Source organism: Cygnus atratus, chromosome 1 (genome assembly GCF_013377495.2).
Source record: "Cygnus atratus isolate AKBS03 ecotype Queensland, Australia chromosome 1, CAtr_DNAZoo_HiC_assembly, whole genome shotgun sequence".
In the NCBI taxonomy this organism is placed as follows: Eukaryota; Metazoa; Chordata; class Aves; order Anseriformes; family Anatidae; genus Cygnus; species Cygnus atratus.
In genome coordinates this window covers 88,889,048-88,913,798 of record NC_066362.1, presented here as the reverse complement: position 1 = coordinate 88,913,798, position 24,751 = coordinate 88,889,048, and the positions used below count along the sequence as shown (strand labels likewise).

The window sequence follows — 24,751 nt, the reverse complement described above, 5'->3', positions numbered from 1 at the left end:
TTCAAGAAGCTCATTCCTAACAAATAAATATATTACTTAAGTTTTTTTGCTGAGTGATTTGCCTTAGCAACATATTGCCAAGTAATTTGCCTCAAAAGTCATACTTCCTTCACCACCACGTATTGCAGATGCACAGCAAATATATGTCTTATCCCTGGAGATCCATAATCTTGCTTTTGTGATTACAAATTCCCACAGAACTGCACTTTTTCGTTTTGAATTCTTATTAGTATTTCCTTTTTATAGATGCAAACCTTGCTTCATGATAGTCTGCCTAGGGCCCCATGCACTCAATAAAAGACTGATTTCTTTGATTGTGTAGGTGATTGAAAATTGAATTGTTGATGAAAATTGGAGGCCAACAAATACAATGCCAGGTTATGTTCTTTATGTAAGATTAATAAAAATGTTTTGGTTATTGATGTAGGTAAAATGCAAAATGCTGTTGTTGTCTTTTAAAGCGTTGTATAACTGCAGGGGAATTTTTTTTCACCCATATGAGAAAGCAGATCATTCATGGTAGTATAGCACTGCATATATATATGTGTGCACATGTATATACACATACGCGCAACACACACAGATGCATGTATTTATGGTTGTTGATAACGTGGCCTGGTTTCTAATACTGTATACCTGTTTTTCCCTACTGTGTATCCCAATATTTCTGTATTCCTGTACGTCCCAATAACAGGAGAGGAGAGGGAAAAAAAAAAGCCTTGATAGCTCTGTTATGTTTTCTTTGTTTGTTTGTTTTTTAAGTGATAACCAAAATTAAACAGCTACTAAAAGGTCAACACCAATATAATAAAAATAGGTCAATTTAGCAGATTGATTAGAATAGGAAAGGAAAGTGAGGGAAATTATCTATTTTGTTTTCTGTGAGCACCATAAGCAATGTTGTTGTGTTGTATACTAATATCTCAATGGATTGTATTCATAGAGATGACGATTCTTCATGATGCTTTGTATCAGTTCTCACCTGTTCTGCTTCATGGTAATAAATAAATGGTTAATTAGGAACCTTTTTGATTAAGCACTTGGAGACTATGACCAGGTTAAGGAACTGAATTTATTTTTTGTGTTTGGCAAAAATGCATAAACAGAAAGAATGAATATCCTTCAATTTATTTATTTATTTTTTTACATCACATTTTAAAATTGATATAAAAACACCGTGGTTGGATTGGCTGGAAAATGTCTATGTTGGACTGTTTACAAATAAAACCTTCATTCTTCCTCTGAAAATTGGTGCATTCCTCTTAAGAAGAAAAAAATAAAGATAATGGCCAGATTAAATACAAATTGATGCTGCTCTTTAAGTAGCTTTGTCTGAACTTGAAGCATTGTAAATAATTACTTTTGTATCTACGGTATTACACATGACATTTAGAAAACAGTTCACTACTACAAGACAATTTGAGAACAAATTAGATCAGAAGGAAGAAGGAGATAAAGGAAAGACTTTAATCAGCATTCATTATTTATTCTTGCATTCTGAGAAAATTATATATGCCAAATACAGGCTTTTAATCAAATAATGATTAAAATATTCAGATCTCACCTATGTGGTTAGATGCATTGACCCAAATTTCAGGCATCCAAGGGGAAAACACTGTAGTTTGTGCAGCTGATGGAACCGCTTTGTTCCTACCCCCTGCTGTAATTAATTTGGACAGAGATCCATTGTTTATTTTTGTCACTTTTTTGTTTTGAAAAGTTCCCGTGTCTGCTGTTCATACCACATTTTAAGATAAACAAGGCGATCCTTTTCATTTGTCTGTCTTTTTCTTCTTTGTAGCTATCTGCCAGGCCACCTGAACAAATCAACTGCTTCACAAGGTCCTCAAATAAACACATCTTTTAGCATGGGTAACTGAGGTTAACTGGACAGAGGCAAATGAAACTCATTCTTCTTCATTTTGTCTTTTTGTAGTTAATCTGCTGGATTCAAAAACAATTCAAGGGGAGCTGGGCTGGATCTCCTACCCGTCACATGGGGTGAGTTCAGTAGACTGTGAAATGGAAAAGTGGTGGTACAGACCGATGTGCTATTTAACCATTGTTTCCTCTTCAGAGGACACTGTGCAATAGCTGTGGCTCTTTGGAGCTTCAAAAATTGTCTGCTCAAAACTTGAAATATAAGGCTTATGAAGTTCTGCTGCCTTTTCTTTAGAACATATATCACAATGCACATAATTCCCATGAAGATCTTATTGGAGAAAATGAAAGCAAAAGGCGCATTGAACAAAAAAGTTGTCTTTAAGCACCATTCCTCCCTCTATTCCAGTGTGTACTTCTAAAAGATATCATGGAACTGTTTCATAGTATTACTTGATTATTTACTCAGATGGAAATAGCGGAAGGTGAAAAACTTGTGGACGTAAGCGGGTGATGTAAGTACTCATTTGGTAACTTGGGTGATGAATTGTTCAGGTACTGTAATTTATTAGTTGGAATGTAATGAAAGAAATGTTTTATGTTCTTGAGTTTGTTTGTTTATCTTGTATCCAGAAGTAATGAAACTGGGTATTCTGTTTGGAAAAGTGCCGTTTTAGAGCCTCTAAGCTTTCACATTAGCTAATGCCATAATTTTTAGATAGCATTTGCCACCATTTTTGCCATCTGAATATCAATTTGTAGCTGTCTGGTGGCACTGATGTCCAGTCACTCTCCAGCTTATTGTTTCTATGTGTGTGCTTGTGCGTAGGGAAAACGAACAAACAAAAAACACATAATTCTTTCTTTTTATGTTGCATAGCAGAGATATGCAAGAAAAATCAAGTTCCTACATTTTGTCCCCTGAACAAAAAACCTACTTAGTAGGCTGAAGCCCTAAGCCGCACAAAGACCTGTGGCTTTTTCTCTTGCTGCCCTTTCACTTGTGCCTGCCCTCACACAGTGGTGCTTCGTTTCCTTCTTCTTAGAGAAGTCTTACTTCAGGTCCCTAACTTTCAATGTCAACTCCTAGAATCTTTTGTGTGTCTCTCAGCCAGTCTCCTACCCTATGAGTAAACCTCTGCCAGAGCACACTGCCCCTTGTAAGTCTTCGGGAAATGTTGTCTCTAGTCTTGATAAGGGCAAGGAGTTTCTAGCTAGGAGTCCATTGTTTATCCAAACCAACTGCTTTTTGAATTCTTAGTGTTGGCAGGTGTTTGCTTATTTGTAGGATTGTGAGCATTTACTTTTTGACTATTCTGTAGCTTTGGGCAAGCTGTTACTTGGCCTTTATTACTTTTACAGATATTGGTAGTAACAGTACTTCTGCATATATACCTTGTGGGATTCAGTTTTTAATATTAAAGTCGTGCCTTATTGATACAAATTGTTCTGTGGGTGTTTAGCAGTACTTAAGGATTAAGGCTTGGTTTATTTTCTGAGTTAATATGTAGATCTCTCTCTGTCTCTGAACAAATTGTTCCATTCTCAAGGGGAAGAGGTAGGAAGAGGGTTCAAGTTTCTTTCTAGTGGCTGTTCCTGCTGACTTTTCCCAATAAGAAACCTTTGTAAACAGGATGTCCAAGAGGGAACTCTCCAGCAATTTCAAGCTCATCAGTATTTTGTCTTCACTTGCACTTTTTTTTTTCCTTTGCAAAGTCGTCTTTTTGTTTCTCTCTTGGCTGCCCTGCCCTCTTCTGCTTTACTCTTCTGCTCTGCTCATCTCCTTGCAGCTGTGCAGATCTACTGCTCAGCTCCCTGCAGCTGTGCCTCTCTTGCCTTGGATGCCTAAAGCAGTTGGTAGGGAATGACATACAGTATCTTGGGGGCTATAAGAAAAACAGATGTGCTGCATTACCCCACCAGAAAGGGTCTCCAGCTCTCTAAAAACAATTTTATTAGCTTCTGCAAGTTTGTGTCAGGTAAATCCAGCACAACTTGTTTGTGTCTGTGCATGCCATTCCTGTTTACTGTAATGTCCATGTATATTGAAGCCAAAGAAAATCATGGAATTTCAGCAATGTCCTTAGAGGTTAATGAAATTTCTAGTTAAAATTAATTACTAGTAAATTGATGTAGTACATGTACTGTGTTTTTGTAAGAGAACTAAGACTCTAAACTGTAGCCCTCAAAGTAGTGTGAAATTTTAAGCTTGCATAGTGAAATGTAATGAAGTATAGTATGAAAACACCAGCGTGTATCCTGTCTGAATAGGTGTTATTCTGTAAAATGATGACAACCTGAACATCATAAGAAAGAGACATCTTCTTTTTACAGCCCATTATTTATAGGCAATTAATTAAACCTGGTAAATATGTCTGCATCAGTCTCCAAGCTAACTAAAATATGAACTTAAACTTCAGTGGAAAAACATTATAATAAAGTTGTCACATCACACTGAAAGATTGCTAATAGCACAGTGGTGATTTACAAGGTAAAGGTAATAGAGCTACTCTTGAGGCTGTGATTCACAAATGAGAGTATTGGTGTTGTGCCAATTCTTCTTCAATGTGCAGAAGTGTTCTCATCTGAAGCCATAAATGTCAATATGTTGAGGAGGCTGACGTACAGAAAAAAAAAAGAAAAAAAAATCTAGCCAAAGTGTTTAATAAACCTCTTATTAGGTTAATCATTCTATCTGATCTATACATGATATTGATTGATTTCTGGCAAAACTACCCAGATTGGATTGTTGTCATTTTCTGCATTCTATGGCTATTCTTTCTTCTTTTCGGTCTGACTTGGGCGTATATAATAACAGCTTTCCAGAAATTCCTGAATATTCATGTTAAGATTTATAGCTCATTTGTATTCAATGATTTCCGTGTCCCACATAAGAACACTCTGATGGCGGTGTTTTAGTCCATGGTTTAGTAATATAACCCCGTAAGAATGTGATCTCTCCTTGAACCATCCCACACAGCCACAGCCTTGGCGTCAGGAACACCGATCTGGTCAAGCTCGTTAAAATCCCTTAAGTAACAAACATCGGCCCCTCTAGATACTCAATTAAGAATATAATAGCTGGCTTTGCTGAGGCTTGAGCATGATTGGCAGCAGTCACAAGGCCTGTATCCTGTACTACCATCTCCAGCACCTGCCTAGGCAACCTTTTTGTAATGCCAATCAGTCAAATACCAGTTCCATTTCTATAGGTTTCATTAAAGGGGAAAGAAAGAAGAGCTACTTAGTCTGTGCAGAGTATATTATTGATATGCTGATTAAGCATAACGCAAGTGATCATTAACTGCAATTCACATAAATTACAGCAGCACAGATGTGGGGGTTGGGAGGATAAAAAAGCAAGTCACTTTAATAATGCACAATAGAAATGTGATGGGTAATTCATACAGGACAAAATGAGTAGAGTCTAAATCCTGCTCTGCATATTCATGTGAGTCGTTGTATTGGTTTCAGTATGATTTTTTTTTTTTAGTAAGAAAGATGTTTGTACTTTGAATCTATCTCCATGTTCTTTGGGAAGTTTGGAAAAATGTCTTTGACATAATAGCAGTGCATTGTTCTGCTGTCACCCAAGCTGTGACTTGATATTTACATGTTTATCACATGTATTTATGGACTTGAAATTTCTTGGGTGCTTGCTTTTTGGGTAATTGGTTGAAAAGTAAAATAAACGTTTGTTTATTTATTTATTTCTTCCTTGTAGCTAGAGAAAAGAATGCTCTGGCATTTATTGTTATCAAGTAATAGATAATTATTTTAAAACAAAACCCTATCTATACATGATCACAGTTAGTAAATTGTGAGCAAAATTTTAAAATACTGCTTGGGAAAAAAAGATACAGCCTTTAATTATGAGAGAAGTTTTTTAGGTCCCTGAGTTTCTTCAGATCTGTCTGACTCAAGAGCTGGGTGTGCTCATTATCGTAAACTTTGGGGCACATATTTCAGTTGCTGACTGTACACTGAACTGTTTTGAAAATCTGGTGTGAATAATTTGCTTTTTCTTAGTGCTTGCTCTCATGATCATTTGGACAAAGCAAGACGTGGATCTCAGTAATGGAAACTTTAGTAAGTATTAGAGGAGGGAAGGATAGCATTCCCTGTTTCTGTAATAGTTTGTGTTATGCGAGGAAGGCCAGAACGTGCATGATGGAGATTGAGAGTTTTTCCATGAACCAGAATTGGGTTAGAATCAAAAATCTTAAGTGCAAATGAGGAAAATGTCTCCTTTCTTACATTTCAAAAGCCTGCAAGTAGTTTGTCACATTAGACTGTGTTACTGCCTACCCACGAAAGCAAAGCGAGTCTCCCTGGCTGCATTTGTTCTGGATGCAATAGTCTGCTAATGTGTGGCACAGTAAAAACTTTTTGGCCCTTTTTTGTGTGATATTGCAGATGAAGAAAAGTCTCAATAAATAAGCATTTGGCTGTTGCTTGTGACTAGATGAAGGTAGAGAAAAATTTGGTCACAGTTACATTTTGCCTGTGATTAAGGTATGCTTGGATAAACTGCATTCAGGAATCAGTTATTTAGGTCATTACGAACAGAAAGTTTTTCTGTTTACATGACAGAAGTTTTCAAGATTAATAAGTACTTCCATGAGTACTGGAAACAATGAGGCTTGTTTCCCTGTAGCTTTGTGTCTTGTGGTTCATTGCGTCCTGTGATTGAAGCTTTTCTTGCAGTAGGTCCTTACTACGGGTGGGTTTCCTGGTGTCATGCTTCAGCCCTCCCTTCAGCTGGGTACACAGAAAGTTTCTTTACCTTACACGTCCTTGATTTTCACACCCCTGCAGAATCTTAGGACAGCTCAGCCTTAAGTTGTACTTGAAACTGGCCAACAAGTACAAAAATTTATGAACTCACCTAAATTTAGTTTTCTTTCAATACTGGTTGATGTCTTCATTTGTGTGTGTATATATATATATTTTTTTTTGTCTGAGACACCAATATTGTCAACTTTTAAGTGATACTGTATTTGAAGTGTGGAGTGTTACCAGACTCACAAGGTGGTAGTGAAAATGTGTTTCAAAATGTACTGAAAACATTATCAAACAATCAGTGTAAGACAAAAGATTGAAACTGAAAAATATCTCTATAAAATGCAAAAAGAAGTACTTTGCTCCCAAAATGAAAATGGGCATGTAATACATTTTCTTTTTCCTACTCGTTAGTAGTGGAATTTCCTTAGTACTTCTGTTAACATTCTGTTAAAACCAGGATTTATGTATGTTTTGCCTGAGGTCTGGTCTCCTTACAACTTTATGTATTTCCTACTGTCACTCTGCCTTTCAGGGCTTGTGTATCAGGTCTGAAATTTAAGCAGACTATTTTGGTGACTGAAAGTCAAACTAACCACTAGGAATTCTGTTTTTGTCAATCATCGACTTTGTTTTGTCTTGCTCTGAATAACTGATTGAGAAAATGTTTTTCATTAATATATTCTGATTTTTTTTAACTTAAATATCTGCTTTTGGTTTACATTGAAAGTATATTCCTTTCATTTTATTCTTCTTTCTTCAGAATAATAAAAGTGTGAAAAGTAAAAAAACGATCCTTTAACACAAACTCTTCCTTTCACCTCTGATTGCCTGTAATCAAAAATGCTCTTTGTCCTTTACAGACTTCTTGTGTTTTTTTTCCTACCGCTAAAACTGTTTGAACATATTTTTATTCATAAGATATAAAGTGAATGATTTAGCTTTGCAGAGGTGTTTAGAAATCTGCCTGTACTAAAATCTATTCGTTTAGATTCACAGCCCGAATCAGAATACTCAAGTCCGTGGATGCTTCCTTTACACTAACTCTGAATGTGATGGGTGAAAAATAAAAAGTATTTGTTTTGTACTTTTTCCCCTTTCTGATAGCTGCTGTTAGTAGTAATTTAAAGCTATGAGATATGTGGGATGGTTATGTTAATTATATGAATAGTGTTAGCATTGATAAGTCCTGCTTTCTGAATATAATATGAAAATTTTGATGTCTACAGAAGCAGTACATGAGTATTCCAGAATAAGAACGTAGTTCAGATATACTTTAGCTGGCTTTGACTTTTGTTAGATTTTTGCTCAATCTCAGCTGCTTTCATTAAGCATGCATTTAAAAGGGAAGTTTAAATGCAAAAATTTAGGTGGAGTTCACTGAACAAATGGGAGAAATGCTTTGAAAAAGTTTGAGATTGCAATGTTAGTTCAAAATTATATTTACAACTTTCTTGCTGTAAGTTGTTAGTCGTTACGAGAAAGAAATGTGGTTTTAAGATGTGGTGCACTGGAATATTCTTTATACATATTGATTTGAAAATTGTAGTCTCTTGTCTATTCATTCGAAAAATTCGGTCTGATCATAACAATACTGCATTTTGGTGCAATTTAAAAATAGCTTTTAACATAAAGTGAAAAGTGTGCTAATTTCTCATTAACAAAGATTCCACGATGTCATCATTGAGGGGGGGAGAGCCTTTTTTCCTTTCTTTTGAAATAGAAACAATAAAAAAAAAAAAAAACAGCTAAATGTAAAATAAGTGCAGTGCTGTTGTTCCATTTTTATAATGATAATTACTGAGAAAAAAACATATTTCATTAGCCTCATCAGTCATTTTACTGACTGGTAATGGGTTGCTGAAGGTTGGGTATTAGTTTTCTGTGGTTTCCAATAAAAAAAAAAAGCAGGTTCTGGCTTCTATTCCCAGACTTTAAAGATTGTATTTGGATTTGGAATTGCAGATACTTCAGCTTGCTTTTTTTTTTTTTTTTTTTTTTTTTTTTTTTTAAGCTTTCAAAGCTTAGAAACAGCATCATTCCCCTCATGGGCAGAGTTTTATTTCTGTCAGCCCTGTCAGCATAAATGCAGACCATTTGTGAGAAGTTCTCTCAAATGGCTTGATCACCATTAGATATTTTTCCCTTTGTAAAGAAATGCTTACTCTATAATTTTGTTCATTTTCTGTTGTGCTGAATTTATTCACATAAAGCAGAATAAAACAAAGTTAATAGAGTAACTGTCATGGAATGCTACATTATTTATCAAAGGGGCACGCTGCAGTTGGTTTTAAGACTGCTTTTACAACATCTAGATGATAATGCTAATTATAATCTCCATTTTAAAATGGCCAAAAATGTTTATGCCAGATAGCATTCCTGGGTTTGTGCATTATTTTTTACAGTCTAGATACTTTTGGTAGGTCTTTTTTTTTTTTAAAGATTTTTGAAAAATAACATGAAGTGAGTGTCATCGTGTAGTACAGTATTTTCTGGCAGGAAATTTAAAATGACTTTTGAAAGGTATCGAGAAATAGAGGTGCAAGTGCGCTGATGACTTGCTGGGTCTCATGCCGAAAGGATGAGGCTGAGACTGCAGCAGTCTGCAGGCAGGAGAGGCACATATCAATTCACCCCCCCACACCTCAGGCTGTTTTATTAAACATTTTAGTAAAACAGCCCAAAGATTGTGTTTGCAGATTTCCTAACCAAGTGCCCTTCCCAGACATAGCCCCTCGGCCTCCATCAGCTGCAGCCCAGAGGGCTGGTGAGGAACCGAGGGCTGTGGCCTGGGGGAATGGCCGTGGGGCGACGGGCGGGCTGCCGCCCTGTCAGCACCCGTGGGCCACTACCACCCAAACAGGCTTTCTGCACTGTGCCTAGATGCTGTCTTAGGCATAACATAGTGATGAAATCCAGGAGATTTATTTGGGTCACTTGGTCCTTTTGTCCGTGTGTCGCTTTGCCCTTCATAACTGCTATTCCTCCATGTCCCACAGACCAGAACTGCATTTCAGCTGTTGGATTTGCAGAGGCCCAAAAGGATAACTTAAGACATGCAGAACGGTTGATAGTTGCCTGCTAGCACGTGTACATATGGGCCAGTGCTGTGCTGCTCTGTGGTTTGTGTGCCGTTGCATTAGACAAGTAGGGGCAGTCAATGTCATCCTTCCTCAAGGGGCTGGTGATTGATTTTAGTCAGGCTTCAGGGAAAAAGAGGAATCGCTCTGTTTATATTCTCATTTCTAAAGGACATAAATAAAAATCCCAAAGTGAATCTTTAAATCTACAGGACAATAATTGCTTGCAGTAGTTGTATTACTGAAGCTTTCTAAATTAGATGTGAGCTTTCTGTACAGAAATGCTAGGGAATGGTAGGAGATATGGTTCTCTCTTTTTTTTTTTTATATATATATACTTTATCAGTTCTTTGACTTAGAGCATTTCGGGTAGATTTTAATGAACAATCTTTATTTAGGGTCTGTTTAGACTTCACTGATACGGACAAAAAGGTCTGGTGGGTTACGTGCTTCAAGGTCTGATTGTGCTGTATAATTATTACTGGTTGAAAATGTCAGTGTTGTTTGTGGATCAGGCTGCAGAGTGATGTAATTAAGAATCTACTTTTCACTTGGTATCTTTTCTTAAACTGTGATATTGAAATATGTCTCATTTTCAGACATGTAGGTTATCAGAGAAATGAAGAAATCTTTTGGAAGAGTTTCAAGGAGGCCACCTAGTCCACCCAGCCTCCTGCTCAACGCAGGACCCTTGCTAATGCAGCTACGGTGTTGTGTTAGTGGACTCCAGGAAGCCTCTGAGGTGGAGATTCCACAGGCCCTGTGGGCAGCCTGTTCCAGTGCTGCAGTCTTCTGAGTGACAGGCTTCTGCCTGATACCTGTTGGCATTTCTCGAGACACAGTTTGGTGCCATTTTCTTTTATACCATCTGCTTCTACTGAGGAGAGTTTGGCTGTGTTAAGTCCCCTTCAAGATTTTGCAGTCTGCAATTAGATCATTGCCTGGCTTTCCCTTTACAAGACTGAACAAGCCCTGCTTCCTCACTTCATGTGTTTTTTCTCCCCTAACTGTCTTGGTATTGGGCAATCTTACTAGTTGTAATGCTATGCTTACCGATGAACACGCGGACAATGCCTACTAGAATGGCAGAAAGGATCCAAGGACAGGATGAAGCAGGAGTGTACATACCTTGTCTATGTACCGATTAGGTGTTTCAGTCTAGAAGCAGTTTACAAGCAACATCACATTTTATTTTAGGTATTTACCCTTTGCCACCCAGAGGTTTGACAAGTAGAACCAAAATGGGTGCTGGAGGAGTTAAGATTTCTTGGGAAGAGATAGTAACAGCATACTGTCGTTTAGGTCTCCACAGTTCCTAAAAATTATAAGTCTCGTCCTATACTAGCTTGTTTTCCAAAACCTCTTGTGAGGGAAGATAAATTTGTCTAGAATCTGAATGTTTTCTTTTCCAATCTGACAAACATTTTCCATGATAGCTGAGGATCTTAAGCTTGTGTTTTCTGCCTGAAGGGGAGATTTCATGTAAGATTCAGTGGCCAGGAGCATTTTAAGGACAATACTTTTTTGATTTGAGTGGTTTGTTTTTTTTGTTTGCTTGTTTTTAAAAAAAGGCAAACAAATGTTTCCTGAGGGTGAATAGGGCACAAAAAAAGAGGGATGAGGTAATAATGGAAGCTAAACTGAAGTGAAAATGAGATCTCTGGGTGGAATTACATTAAACAGTCAAAGCATATTTGGAGAGAGGTGTTAAGTGTGAGGGCGAGTGAAGACTCTAGATTGAAATCTGTAGAAAGCAACCCACATTTAAACTGCTGGTGGAGCTATTTCTGCTGCCTTCCATCTGGAAGACATGGATCTTTTCTATTCCCTACTGTTGCATGGGAAAGAAGATACCACAACAGCCTGCGTCTTCCAGAGGCGAGGCAGGACCCTTTGGCTTCTGCTTCTGAAGGAGAGAGCTTGGGTTAACTACTAGCATCCCTCTGACTCCTTCCTTCAAACTGCAGTGACATTTGTGCCTGTCATCTCTTCAAAACTCTGCCTTCCCGAACCTGTGTGTAAATATTTGCTAGGAGTTCAAATAAACAGGATCCTTGCTTTTCCCCTTTTCACAGAGCACAAAATTAAAATCCCAACCAGAACTTCAGAAGTTAATTTTCTTCGTGGCTGTGTAGTTTCATACATTATGTGCAGTGCATTCCATCAAACTTACGGGATGTGTAACCTGGCAAAGCAAACATTGCTACTGGAACTTGAGCGTTTATATTCCCTGATATCCTTGTGTTACCTGTTTAACTTTCTTTAATATTCTTGTGACAGTTTATTAATAAATGTAATGTATCCATGACAGTAATTTAATTTTACTCTGAAACCTGGTAATAAATGTTTGAACTGTAGAGCATTTATGTCGAAGTGTTTTAGCCTGACTAAATGTTTAGAGGAGAGGCTGAGCTGTGCTTCTCCTGCTGGCACTGTAATTTAGCAGCGTATATTCAAAAGTAAATGGTTTTCAGATTAGAACATCCTCTTACAATGAAACCATCCAGAGGGGTGAACATTAATGAGACTGGTAGAACAGTACTATGCAGATGAAGGACAGATGGGTGGAGAAGTAGTCCGTGCTCAAAACGAACGTGCAGCCCAGGTGGAAACTGAACTGCATGACTGATTTGCTAGGACAATATGACTTCTGCATAATTTCTGTTTTGTAGACTGAAAACTAACACATGCAAATAAACAGGGGTATTGGCTTTAAAGCACAGAGTTCCCAACAACAATTCACAAATCGTGGAACAATCCAGTTACTGAACTTCAGTACTGTGAAATCTTCAGTTTACACACTATTTTAAGAGATGGTTGTGCATTGTCTTTCTAATGCTGTAATAGAAGGTGGATTGTGGGTTACCCCACTTCTGAGCCTCTGAGGAGTTTGTGGTTTTAAAGCATTCATAACTAAAATGAAAGCAGAAACTGAGCAAATTATGGAAATAGAAAGTAAACGCGGAGTTTTGGTGTTTTTAAGATTTTAGGAGAACTGATAGATGTGTGGCATACTAAATCTTGAGAATTCAGTTGCATGTGACTGCACTAGTGCAGTGTCTTAATTTAGAAGGTGGAGGGCAGCATTGAACTCAGAGCTAACTTATTTTGTTAAACCACTTATTAATAGAGATGCAAATTGAAAGGTCTGCAATTTGTGTTGCGTAGGTTAAAAAGTGGTGACTTTGAGGACTGAGCAAAGAAAATAAGGTTTTACTTGACTGAGAGTTCTGTTTTAATAGGAAGAATGGCAGATCTCTGTATACACGGTGTAAAAGACTATATATCTATTATTAAGTGTATAATCTGTTCAGGTTTATGTCCTTTTAGAAAGTGAAAGAATTCAACAAAGGGGCAAGGAACCATCTGAACTGAAGTTATGCCCTCAGATTCTTTTGCAATGACTGATGTACAGAAGTTTGCAGGATTGTCTGCCATCCTATTTTATGTTATATATAAAATTTATATTTAATTGTTTCTGACATGTTTGGAAATGAACTTTTTAAAAACCATATGCATTTTAACTGGTGCATGTTAGAATTATTTACAAACACTGGTCAAATGTGATGTGTGTTTGTTTAACCTAGTTTACTAGTTGAGTTAAAGGCAGTACTGTGACCAAATGTAAACAAGTTTTGGCATGGCCACTTGCAATGTGTTTTATTTATAAATCAAATTCATTTAGTAAGAAGGGCACTGGCTTTTTTTCTATTTGGTTATGCCTTGTTTGGAAAAACTGATTTAAATATACAGATTCAAGCCTTCCTTTTGCATTCTTCTGTAAAACAGAGATTTTGAATTAAAACCTTGCATCTCCTTTTCTTCTTATTCTCATGTTCAAATTCAGTAAAAGGTCCTCATCCGGAAGAGACCTAGGAAATAGACAAGAATCAGTCCGCTTAAAATTTCTGTTCCTTTTATTTATAAAACAAAACAAAAGCAGGGAGAAGTACAAAACTATGCGTGATAGCATTCCATTCAACTTACCTTTTTACCGTTAAACTTCCCTCCTTTGCCATTACAGGAAAAACACAATAATCTTCTCTGTATTTCTTGTCAGCGAATGCTTTGGTCCAACTTGTTTTGTCGTCTTGTTTCATATATCCACGTTGTACCAACTGCATGGGAGGAGTCTGTGGAATGCAGTTAAATGCCAGACCGAGCATCTACTGAAGTCCCAAAAAGGATGGGAACGGTGTAGAAGTTTCCTCCAGTGCTTTGCTATGGATTGCGCAGAATTAATTCTGTGTGTTCTCAAAGTTGGGGGAACAATTTTATGTATATGACCGTATACCTTAGCTATTCTTTTGAGACGCAAGCATTCTTCACTTGATTTGTTGACAGCCTTCTATCGAAGGTTCACCTGGTTTGAAGTCATCTTGTGAGATCCTGGGGAGAGTGACAACAATGCAGGGATGTTCTCTGAATGTGGTGTTGGTGTGCAACTCTGGGACCTATATCTGTGTGTATGCAGATGCATGCTTACATGCACTGCATTACTAAAATGATTATAAAAATATATGATTGGAAAAAAAAAAGAAAATTTACACAGTTACAGTGTTAGAATTGCATCCTGCCACATTTAATTCCTACATGGGTCACGTGAGAAGGGCTTTCACTGAGCTGCTCCACTCAAGCTGTAATCCACTTTAACATTTCAGTACCTACGTGGAGGACAGCCATTAAAAAAGTCCAACTCAGGAAAAGCCTCTAGATAAAGCTCTGCAACCCTAAGCATAGTCAGAGGAGCACCGGATTTAAAAAAAAAAAAAAAAAAAAAAAAAAAAGACACAAAGTCAGACTTGCTCATTTCTCACATGCAAAGAAATGATTTGTTCTAGAAAACTTCCTTTGACTTTGGTGGGTTTCTGAGATGTGGTACCATAGTACTTGGTTGGAATTTAAAAGGCCTTACAAGTATGTGTATGCTTGAAAGTCAGTGTTTATGTTCCTAGCAATTAAAATCCTTCTGAACATCTCAAGCATGTGATTCTGCGTTTGAGAGGAATATGTGTATGTGTTTACTGTATTTTCCACCAAAATGTGATTCTGCATCCCAATAAAACAAACAAAAATGTATTAACAGCATTTGAAAATTACGGGGGGGGGGTGGAACTTCTGCAATATTTTCTATTATCGATACAGAGAGAAGTGTTACAGGACTAAAATACTGGAGGTGGGGGTGGGAAGTGCCCAACTGCTTCTGAATATATATGTAACAGAAGACTTTTTTAGGTTAAATATGTCAGATGAGAAGATGATGTTAGGTGGTCTTTGCTCTGTGGCCTCACAAGAAACGCCACAACCATTCCGATAGCTGACATAGTTAACTTCCCATCTGTATGGTTTTAACAATGTGGAGTAGTTGAAAAGGTTTATATAGAAAAATGAAAGAGGAATAATAAAAAGGATGTCTGGAATAGTGACCCAGGTAAATTGCCTAAACTTAGTTCTTAGCAGGAGACAACTACTTTTATCATATCAACTCTGTCACATTGGACAATCTGAAAGCTGGACAAAGCTCTAAGGTCTGTAGTGTACTGAAGTTGTTGTTAACCTACCCATGAACCCATTTTAGTCATAGGAATTGTTGGATTTATATTGTAACTAAGAGTAAAACACAGCTATGTGCAAGTAATGCTCCTGCACTGAACCAGAGACTGTGTAATGCCTTTTTTATTTCCTACCTCTGTCATCCTAAATGTGAGTAATGGTTTGTAAACGTGATGTACCAAAATGAATATAAACTGTTTTAATTTGGCAACACATTTTTGTGACATGACATTCAGTGGGGTAAAGTCATGTCTGGAAAGGACAGAGGTGAACTAAGTGTCTGAAGAGAAATCATTGGTTCAAAATGGCTATTAAATGCCTTTGTTGTGGAAGAGAGGATGAATACAGAAATGTAATAAGTAATCACTGATGGGTTGTATGAGCAAGGTCCATAGTGTGTTGGGAGACTGGAAAGGTTATGGAATGGTTAATGACCATATTAAAATGACAATACAGTAAGACTGCCAAAAGGTCAAAATAAATAATAAAGACATATTGTAGTATCTGAGAGAAACAGGGCAATAAAAAAAAATAGTGAAGCATCTTTAGAAATAACCCAGGATAATTTGATTAACACAGAATTTGCATAAAACCAAAATTAAATTAGAGTTGTTTCTGTATCCACAAATTTCTAAAAATGTGTAAACCAAGAGTAACGCAAGAAAGATCATATTGGGCTAACCGACTGTGGGAATGGTTTAGCATTAGCTTGTTTCGGTGACCCTTGGCATTTTGTGCATGGAAAAGAGCGGGAATACTATGGGGGAAAAACAGTAGGTAACAGATGCTGTAGGTAATAGCAATGTAATAGATGTCTACAGCAAATGTCGCACAGAAGGAGATGGAACTAAGGAGAAGAAGAGCCCCAGACAGTAAATTCAGGAAGATGGAGGAAAAAGCAAAATGAAGTATCCGTTTTTGTGGATGTAGCAGAAAAGATGATGGACAATAGAAAGAAAAAGGAATGTACTATGTCACTATATGAAATATTTGGGTTCTGAACAAAAGACAAGCTTCAAGCTAAAGAGATCATAGAGCATTTGCATTTGTCTAAGCAATCTTACGTTAAAATATACAGCTATGTATGAGCAACCTGTACACTGAAAAAGCCAGCCAGCAGCTTTCTCCTGCTGTTTGTTAAACCAGCAGAAGAGAATCCACATGTTTTTCATGCCCATGGTCTTTCTGGCAAGATGGTCCTTCCTCTCCAAAGGGCTCTCTGTGCTCCCCAAAGGTGGAGATAACCAGGGGGCTGTGCTCAGAGCAGTGTCTCTTCACGTAGCAGCCCTCTCCAATGCTTTCAGAAGTCTGACTTTGTTGATGAAGTATAAACTTGCTATCAGCTCTGACTTTTAATAAACAGTGCTTGTAAAAGCTTATCAGTGGTTTTAAAACATTCTGCATTGCTCTGTATCTGCAGGTCTGTTGTTTCTCTGGTGTTCAGTGAAAAGTGTGATTAAAAAAAAAAATGAAAAATTGGGATATCCTGTGCTGTTTGAAACCACTGTTTTACTGCTGGGAATTCTCTACTTTTTTTTTTTTTACAGTTACTTTATTCCAAGGTTTAGCAGATATCTTAATGGGTCAAATGAGTATAGAATTCTGTCCAAAAATATTACCATATATAGCAGAATTTTAATTCTTTATCCCCATTGTTCTGAACCTAGTAGAAGCTCTCTGTGGTCTTCTTTCTCTGAAGGTCACATAAATGTGGATAACTTTATGATTCATCCACACACTCACCTTTTTGCCTGATGAAGTGCTTGAAAATGCAGGTGATGGATGTGCAAAGTTGCGTATAGTTGATACTATATGCAGCCTTTTCAGCATACAAACACATACCTATTTCATAGCCTTACAGCACATGCTTGTTATCTGTGAGCTGCATAAATCTTGACAGTTTTGGTTTATAATGAGTTTGTTTCATGAATTGATTTTCAGGTGCTTTCAGCCGTAGTTTCACAATGATTGTTTCTGGAAGGCTGAAGAGAAAACCCTAGAAGAAAGTAGCTAACTAAATGTCATGTATACCTTGTGAAAATTAAATTTTTGCCCCAACTGACTCTGGCAGAGACAAAAGGATGATATAGTCACAGTTGTAGAAGGACTGGATGTCAGACCATGATGTAGGATGTGTGTGTGCAGTATAACTTGTATTACATCTGTCCATCTATGTAGGAATTGACTGAGTCCACTTGGCTATGGGAAATTGTTGCTTTGGTATTCTTCAAGGGGTTTTTAGATTTCTTTCTGCTTCGCATAAGAGAAGGCTTTTCTCTGGATCTGGGGAAGAAATATAAAACATTTGGTTAACATAAAAGTTATTACATCTCCTTTCCCTGTGGATCTGTCAAAAGAAACTGCACCGCTTTCAGAGGGTTCCTAAAATCCAGTGGTATGAAGATGAAATCAGATGTCAGCAGCAGGTCAGGGAGCTTAGTAAAAGTGAGTCTAGTTCTCACTTATGTCTTTAAATGTCAGCTTGCATTTTTCTGAGTGCAAGTGTTTTTTCAGTCTGTCCGTTCATCTTTTTACATGTTTTGCTTTCCTTATTAAGACTTCCAACTGAGGCACATGCCATTTTTCCTTTAGCTTGCATGACTTGTCATGCAGAGGTTTCTAGCAGCTCATTTAGAGCAATATTCTTGCGCCAGAAATGCAGCTTGTACTGGAAGGAGGGAAGGATGTAGGGAACAAAGACCTCCATGTATGTGTTGGAAGCAGAAAAAAAGAAAGGGGTGGGTGAGAACTGAGGATGCAGGGAAAGTGTCTGCGCAGTTTAATGGCATGCAGATTGCCTTTTCTAGGGAATTTAGGCTATTTTCTAGAGTATTAATGTTTGGGTGCTGTGGCGGTTACTTCACTGAAGAATTTTAATTTATCAGATATCTATGATATGTACGTGCACTTGTGAGAGGGATTTACCCCTTCATTAAAAGCAGTATTTTGGGATTTAAACCTGAATGAAAGTGGTTGCATCATGGAGACTAAAGTTCCCTCTTGTCTTCTTCTCTTTCTGCTTCTTGTCCGTAGTCCCCCAGGACAGAAATGGAGGTGAAGTTTCTGCTGTTGATTTTCTGGAGAAATCAATACTTTGATCTGTAAGGGGCTCTTCTCTCAATTTTATTTTATTTTTGTGTGTGTGTGTGTGTGAATGTGATGTATCAGTTTAGGACTTTAGATTCACGCATTTCAGACAAATTTTATGGAAGAAGAGTTTGTTCCCATGTGATGTTATTAAGTTCCTTCTGTATTTGTTTCTGATGTACTAAGTTGTGGATGATCTCTCAGCTGTGGAATAAGGTCTTGCATTGCATTTTGAGGATGGTAGCACCAGCAGGTATCAGTTACCATTCAAGAGGAGTCTCAGGTGCTGGCAGTTTTGTAATTTGTGAATTCTTTTGAGGGCACGTTTTTTTTGTTTTGCCTCTCATTTGTGCTGTAGTAGTATGAGAGTGAGAAGAAAAGCTGTTCTCCATGTTGCTGATTGCCTTGACTGGCAGCCAGTAGAAAAAGTCCTGATGTTGCTACCAGGTTGCAGAGGACAAGTACACTGTTGTAATTTCCTACTCTGGAGATACAGGTAAGTTCTAGCAATCATGTATTACATGTTTTAGTAATTTGATTAAGTCAATAACAGGGAAATAGAGTATTTTCATCACTTCCATTGCAGAAAGTCTGCCTTATGAAGGATTTGCTGCCGATGGACTGATGTCTTGGTGCTTAGTGCCATATGCTAACGTGGTAGCTCTACTTTCTGAGTAGAAATTTCTGGTTGGAGTAGGAACTGTTACCAGTCATTTAAAAGCAGCAATAATGTTCTTCCCCCGCCAACAGCTCTGGGAGCCTGGTAATAGCTTATGGCATTTGGTTAAAATTATTAGCTGAAGTATATGGCACTCAATACAAAAATATCTCACAGATCAAGGATATTTATTGTTACAGTTTGCTATACAAATCTTGTCTTTTCATCATGCAAACATGTCCAGGATTTTAAGTATATGCAAACTAATTTTAAAAAGAATCTCTTAAAAGACCATGAAATATGGATATTTTGTCATAAACTAATGTTTATTACATTAGAACCTGCAGTGCTAAGCAGTGTGTTGGTGGAGCAGAGTAGTCAATAGCAGCAAACGTGAACTGAAGGAACCACTGTCAAGTCTTGGAAACCAAATTTTATTTTACTGGAAATTAAAAAAAAAAAGTTGTACCGTTCCCAAAGAAAATATTAAGTATTAAAATAATTCAGTTTAATTCAAATGAAAGCTGCAGATCAGATCAGTGTATTGATATCATGTTCTTTATGATTTATGGTTCTGGAATGAATGTGAAATTAACTTAATAGTCATTGATCTCATACTGTAATGTATTGACAATGTGCAATGTGATATCTGTCTTCCAGATTTTGACTGCTTTCTTATTGCTCTTAAAGGTTATTCCTTCTAACTTGACTTTTTTATTTCTTAATGTGAAGAGAGAAGTGAGCATTCTGGCCTCTCTCTCCTTACTGTTGTGAACAATTTGTTTGGCTTCATTGGTGTTAGGTGATTTGGTCTGGACTATTTTCCTTTTAATTTTCATCTGAAAAAGTAAGTCTTCATCAAATGCCTTGCTTCAGAAGTCTGCATAGCAAAATAAGACTTTTTTGATGATTATATGTATAAAAGTCTCGCCATGTATGCAGAGGTAAAATCTGGGTGATAAATTCCTCTGCCTGGATCATTTTACTTGCTCTATATTCAGTGATCTATTTCCATTAAGTTTATTGCTTTCATTTCATGGCTCTGAATAGTTTCAAATAGCTTCTTTGAAAAATCATCAAATCACATAAGTGTGTTTTATTTTATAAACTTTGCAATTTGAATTGCCATATAGGCTGCAGTTAGACATCACAACAGTGTTCAGTTTAATGTTAGTTTTTCATAAAATTACCTCTAGCTATTTGGTGCATGTAGGCATAGGAAAACTGTTGTAGACACTGCTCAGAGCTTTTGGGTATTCCCCTGATCCATTCAGATCTGTTTTAAGGGCTGGCTGCAAGGAATAGCCATATAAATGCCTCTCCGGTGTCACTTCCATAGTGAAGGAGAAAAAAAAACCAGTATTGTCTATCGTATCGTCACATATTGTACAAAATCCTTTTGGGGTTGGACTTTCTTCCTAAAAATAATAGGCATTTCAGACCACACAATAGCTTCAGGTGAGATGTAGGCATATGGTGTGCATTGGGAAAAAGTCAAATTTATCAAGTTTAGATTCATAGTGCTTCTGATCATGGCAACTTAGTTTTAAGAGACAGAGGGTGTTATTCCATATTTTAAGCCTGGTCAAATTCTAGTTTCTAGCAGTAAAGTGTAGTAAAATGAGTATTTCTTGAGGGAAGAGAAGGAACTGTTACTCTTGTACACTAGTAACTTGCAGTGGCATTGATTTAACAGCTCTAATCTGAATCGATTCAGTGTAACACAGAGTGGTTCTTATATAGGTCCTACTAGGGGTTGGTGTATGGGGCTTGGTTTCGTTCTGTGAACTCCTGGTATGGAGTCTTCTGGTAGTGTTGAAGTAAATCCATTTAGGATATCAAAGTCATGAGAACAGAATGTGCTCGTGACTGACAGGTAATTTGCAATGAGATTTTCCAGGGCTGCAGCATAATTTCAATAGCAGCTATAATCATAGAGTCTGAAGGGTTTTGAATGTGTGTGCGCTTTAGTGATTTTTTTTCTTCTTTGTTGATTTAAATATTAATAGGAAATTCATTGGGTGCAAGTCTGATCTCAATTATACTATCTTTTACCATAACATTACTCAGTTGATTTCAGAGGAATCTCAGCTCTTATATGCTGTAGTTACACTGGTATATAAGCAGTTCTGGTTTTGTTTGGTTTTCTTCTATTTTACCACATGCTTTCCTCATTGTAAGAGAATAAATGCTTATTTTAGAGTATTGTTAATAAAATCACATTTTCTTCTCAGGCAGACACTACACAGAAGTGAGCAAATCTATCTAGAATCCTGACTTAATAAAGCTGTGCTGTTGGTACAGCACTTCATTGTGTCAGGCTAATTTTGCAGGTTTCTTGCAACTAAGAACCATCCTTCCGCCCCCCCCCCCCCCCCCCCCCCTAGTGTTTTCCCCCTTTTTCTTTTAAAGCACAGGCACGTGAGTGGTTAATGTGAAATACTACCATTTTCTGAAATGAGTAGTCTGTATTATTTAGTGGTAATAACAAGAGAAATTGTTCATTGTGTCTCGCTAGTATGGTTTTTGGTTTTTTTTTGCAAAAAGAAATGAAATGCAAGACAGCCCTTGGCTGAAAACAAACAAACCAAACAACAACAACAAAGATTTTTGGTGGGGTGTGACAAGGTGAATTGGAAAGTCAAGGAAAAAATAGTTTTTTGTTTCCTGATGGTGATTTGTGCCACTTGCTGCAGTATCAAATAAGAGCAAAAATTAAACAACTGGTATAAGAAGTAAAATTACTAAGATATGGAATTTTAATCTGAGCTCTCTAACCTTGAAGCATGATTTTTACTGTATGTTTCAAAAATGTGGAGGTTCTTGATATTTGGAAATAAATAACTTGTATAACCGTTGTTGCTATACTCCCTGGACTTTGATTCTCAGATTTTGTGTCAAGTGATTTTGAGCAGAAATTCTTTAATTTTCTGTTAGTGTCGTTTGACACATTTGACTACAAGATAATCTTATGTTATCACTTTCAAAGAGTAAATTGGCTACCAGTAAAGAGCTTAAGGTAGGCATTTTTGTTTAAAATTAACTAGTAAACTTATTCAAGGATGCTTCACCAGAATCATTAAATAAACTTAGGGTATTGGACCTACAAATGCAGAAATTTGTGTGAGCTATATCCGTAGGCATCCTCAAGAATGTCAGAGGGTAACTTGCAGCAAAATCCATATATTTGAGCTTCTGTGAGCAATTATGACCATTTGTCTACATTATATAGAGTTTATCACAGAGTGGAATAGTGTGGTCCCTGGAACCTGGGGACAGGAAAAATAAGTTGCGAGATTCAAAAGATACCACAAATGCTTTAGCGCGTGTAAGCTTAGCTGGAATTCTTTCAAGGCAGAGCTTCAATTCAGGAAATGCAAATGTTGGAGTTCGGTGGAATTATCCCAGCAAAAATCTGAAAGAAGTAGCAAAAATTAAATGTTCCAGTGGATGAGGGACTAATTTTAGGAAGAAAAAATGTGTTTTATCATGGAGGATTGAGGATGGCTGTTCAGTATTATGTAACACCTTGCAATTCTCTACAAAATTGTTTTCAATTTTACTTTTCATTTGTGAAACGTGATCTGTATGCCGTGCACCCATGATACATTTATGGCTGATATATTTATCAGCTGTCATAACGACACAACACATTTTAGAGTTTTAGCATTTTATTGCATGTATTTGACTTAAAATGCTTATTCATCTCCTTTCATGGTCAAGTAACTGTATGTCATACATCAGAGGAAAACAGAAAAAGGATCATCTTTGGTGTTGTCTTTGATGACTTGCAGCTTGACACTAAAATAATTTTCTTGCCATTTTTAAATTTGCATAAGTATAAAGAATGAACGTGACCCTCCATACAAGGTTTTTGTAGGATCAAAGTAGTTAACGTATTTCAATCACATCCATAGCTGTTAAAGCTTATATCATGAAAAATTCACAGACAATATTCAACAGGGGAGGACTGCGGTGTGATAAGAGAGGACAGGATATTAAAAGAGATTATATATCCAAAAAAGAGATATTTACTGTACTCAGAAGCTGCAGCACGGATGTTGAAAAATGAAAATGGAAAATTAGCCTGGAAATGAATTGCAGATTTAAAAAAAAAAAAAAAAAAAAGGGAAAAAAAACTCAAGACAATTGAAGGTCAAATAGTGACAAATTTTGCATGTGAGTGAGAGACAGGGCTTTGTCAGTTTCTCTGGTTTTCCGTTGCTCTCTGAACTTACTGCCCACTGGTCTCGAATGCCGAGACAAACTTCCTTAGTCCTCTCCTCAGGCATTCTTGAGGTGTATTTGGGTCTGTGGCCATGGTAGAGGCAACAGTGCAATGTGAAATTGGATGCACAGTCTCCCAGGCTTTCCCAGAAAACTGAATTGCAGACTGTTTTAAGATCATGAAATAAAATAGCCCCCAGTTCTATTTTTCTGGGGCAGTTTGTCTGTTTCTCACTGTCAGCCACACCTCTTCACCCTAAATTTTACGTATTTAGCTCTGGGTGACTGACACAGCGTTTCACAGCATCTCTGAATTTGTCCCAGAATTTGTCATAAATATATGATACTTCATTGTCCTGTTGTCTTTAGCCTGCTTGTGCAAATGCAATGAACAGGATTTTCTTCTATAAATACTGGATTACTCAAAGCAGATGTTTTATGACAAAGAATTTGAGGGAGTAGCACTGAAGAGATGTGAATTAAAGTCTTTTGAGAGGAGCACTGTGTGGAGAAAAAACTGAGGCACGTGGGGAAAAACTAGTCCGGTAGTATTGGTGCCACCACAGCTGACAAACTGAATGTGTTTGTTTTGGTGAAATGTCCTGACAGTAGTCAGTGTACTTTATGTGAGGTGACTGAGATGTTATAGTGGAGCTCAGAGTATAATTTGTTGTATTAAACTGTTTTATGGTAAGATTTCATTAGTTCCTAAACAATATCTGGATGTAATAAAATAGGGAGAAAATATTTGTAGGTAACTCTAGTACTAAAATTGAGTGCTGGGAGAGCTATAAGACACAGCATTAGGTTGGAAGGGAACAGGTGGATCAGAAGCAGAAGTACTTTTTAGGGATTGGTACAAAGGCTCATTACTTTCCCCTCAAAAAGTAACAGTCTAGAATATGTCTTCAAGCTTATCTTTGCATCTCTCTCCCCTTATCTGATCTATGAAGTACACAAAAAGAATGCTATAGGCAGAAAAGAGTTAAAATAGCCTGGGCTGTAGCTGGGTACTCCAGCCTTATAGGACACCCTGCATGTTGGAGGGGAGATGGCGAGCAAGCAGCAAACCCATTCCCCTCAGGACTTGACCGCTGGTAGTTCTGCCTCGATACTGCTAGAGCTCCTGCAGCAATGGGTGTAAGCTGAGCGGATATTGCATTAGTATCTACATGTTCAATAGTCCTCTTTAATGCTTTTAAAGCTTGCTATTGTGGGCTTCCCAGAGAGAAGATAATAGGCCTGTAAGAATTGTGGTCAGGGGTGCTTTTTATAGTATTAGACTGCTTTGTAGCTTTTTTATAGGGATAGGTATTTTCATTTCAGACCTTCTAACCAGGTATCACACACAGAAGCAAACTAAACCTGACTAAACTGGGAAAATTAGAGACATAAAAGGATATTTTTCCATCCCCTAGATGAGCAGGCTTGGATCCGTCAAGTACATATTCTAATACTTTGTTCAACCTAATTTTAAAATTCC

The 24,751-nt window shown here is 37.2% G+C and overlaps 1 protein-coding gene across 11 annotated transcripts in view; it reads left to right on the top strand.

Annotated features, from left to right (window-relative positions):
• The window catches only part of EPHA3 (EPH receptor A3), a 218,298-nt gene that overhangs the window by 15,333 nt on the left and 178,214 nt on the right, over nt 1-24,751 (top strand). For 4 of the 11 annotated variants that reach the window (XM_035540651.2, XM_035540652.2, XM_035540647.2 and 1 more), the window contains exon 2: nt 1,937-2,001. In XM_035540651.2, coding sequence (XP_035396544.1) covers nt 1,937-2,001 — 65 coding nt within the window. Of the gene's footprint in view, nt 1-1,936; nt 2,002-5,910; nt 5,971-24,751 lie in introns of those variants that run through there. The other 7 variants (XM_035540655.2, XM_050708033.1, XM_050708034.1 and 4 more) reach the window with 4 other exon arrangements.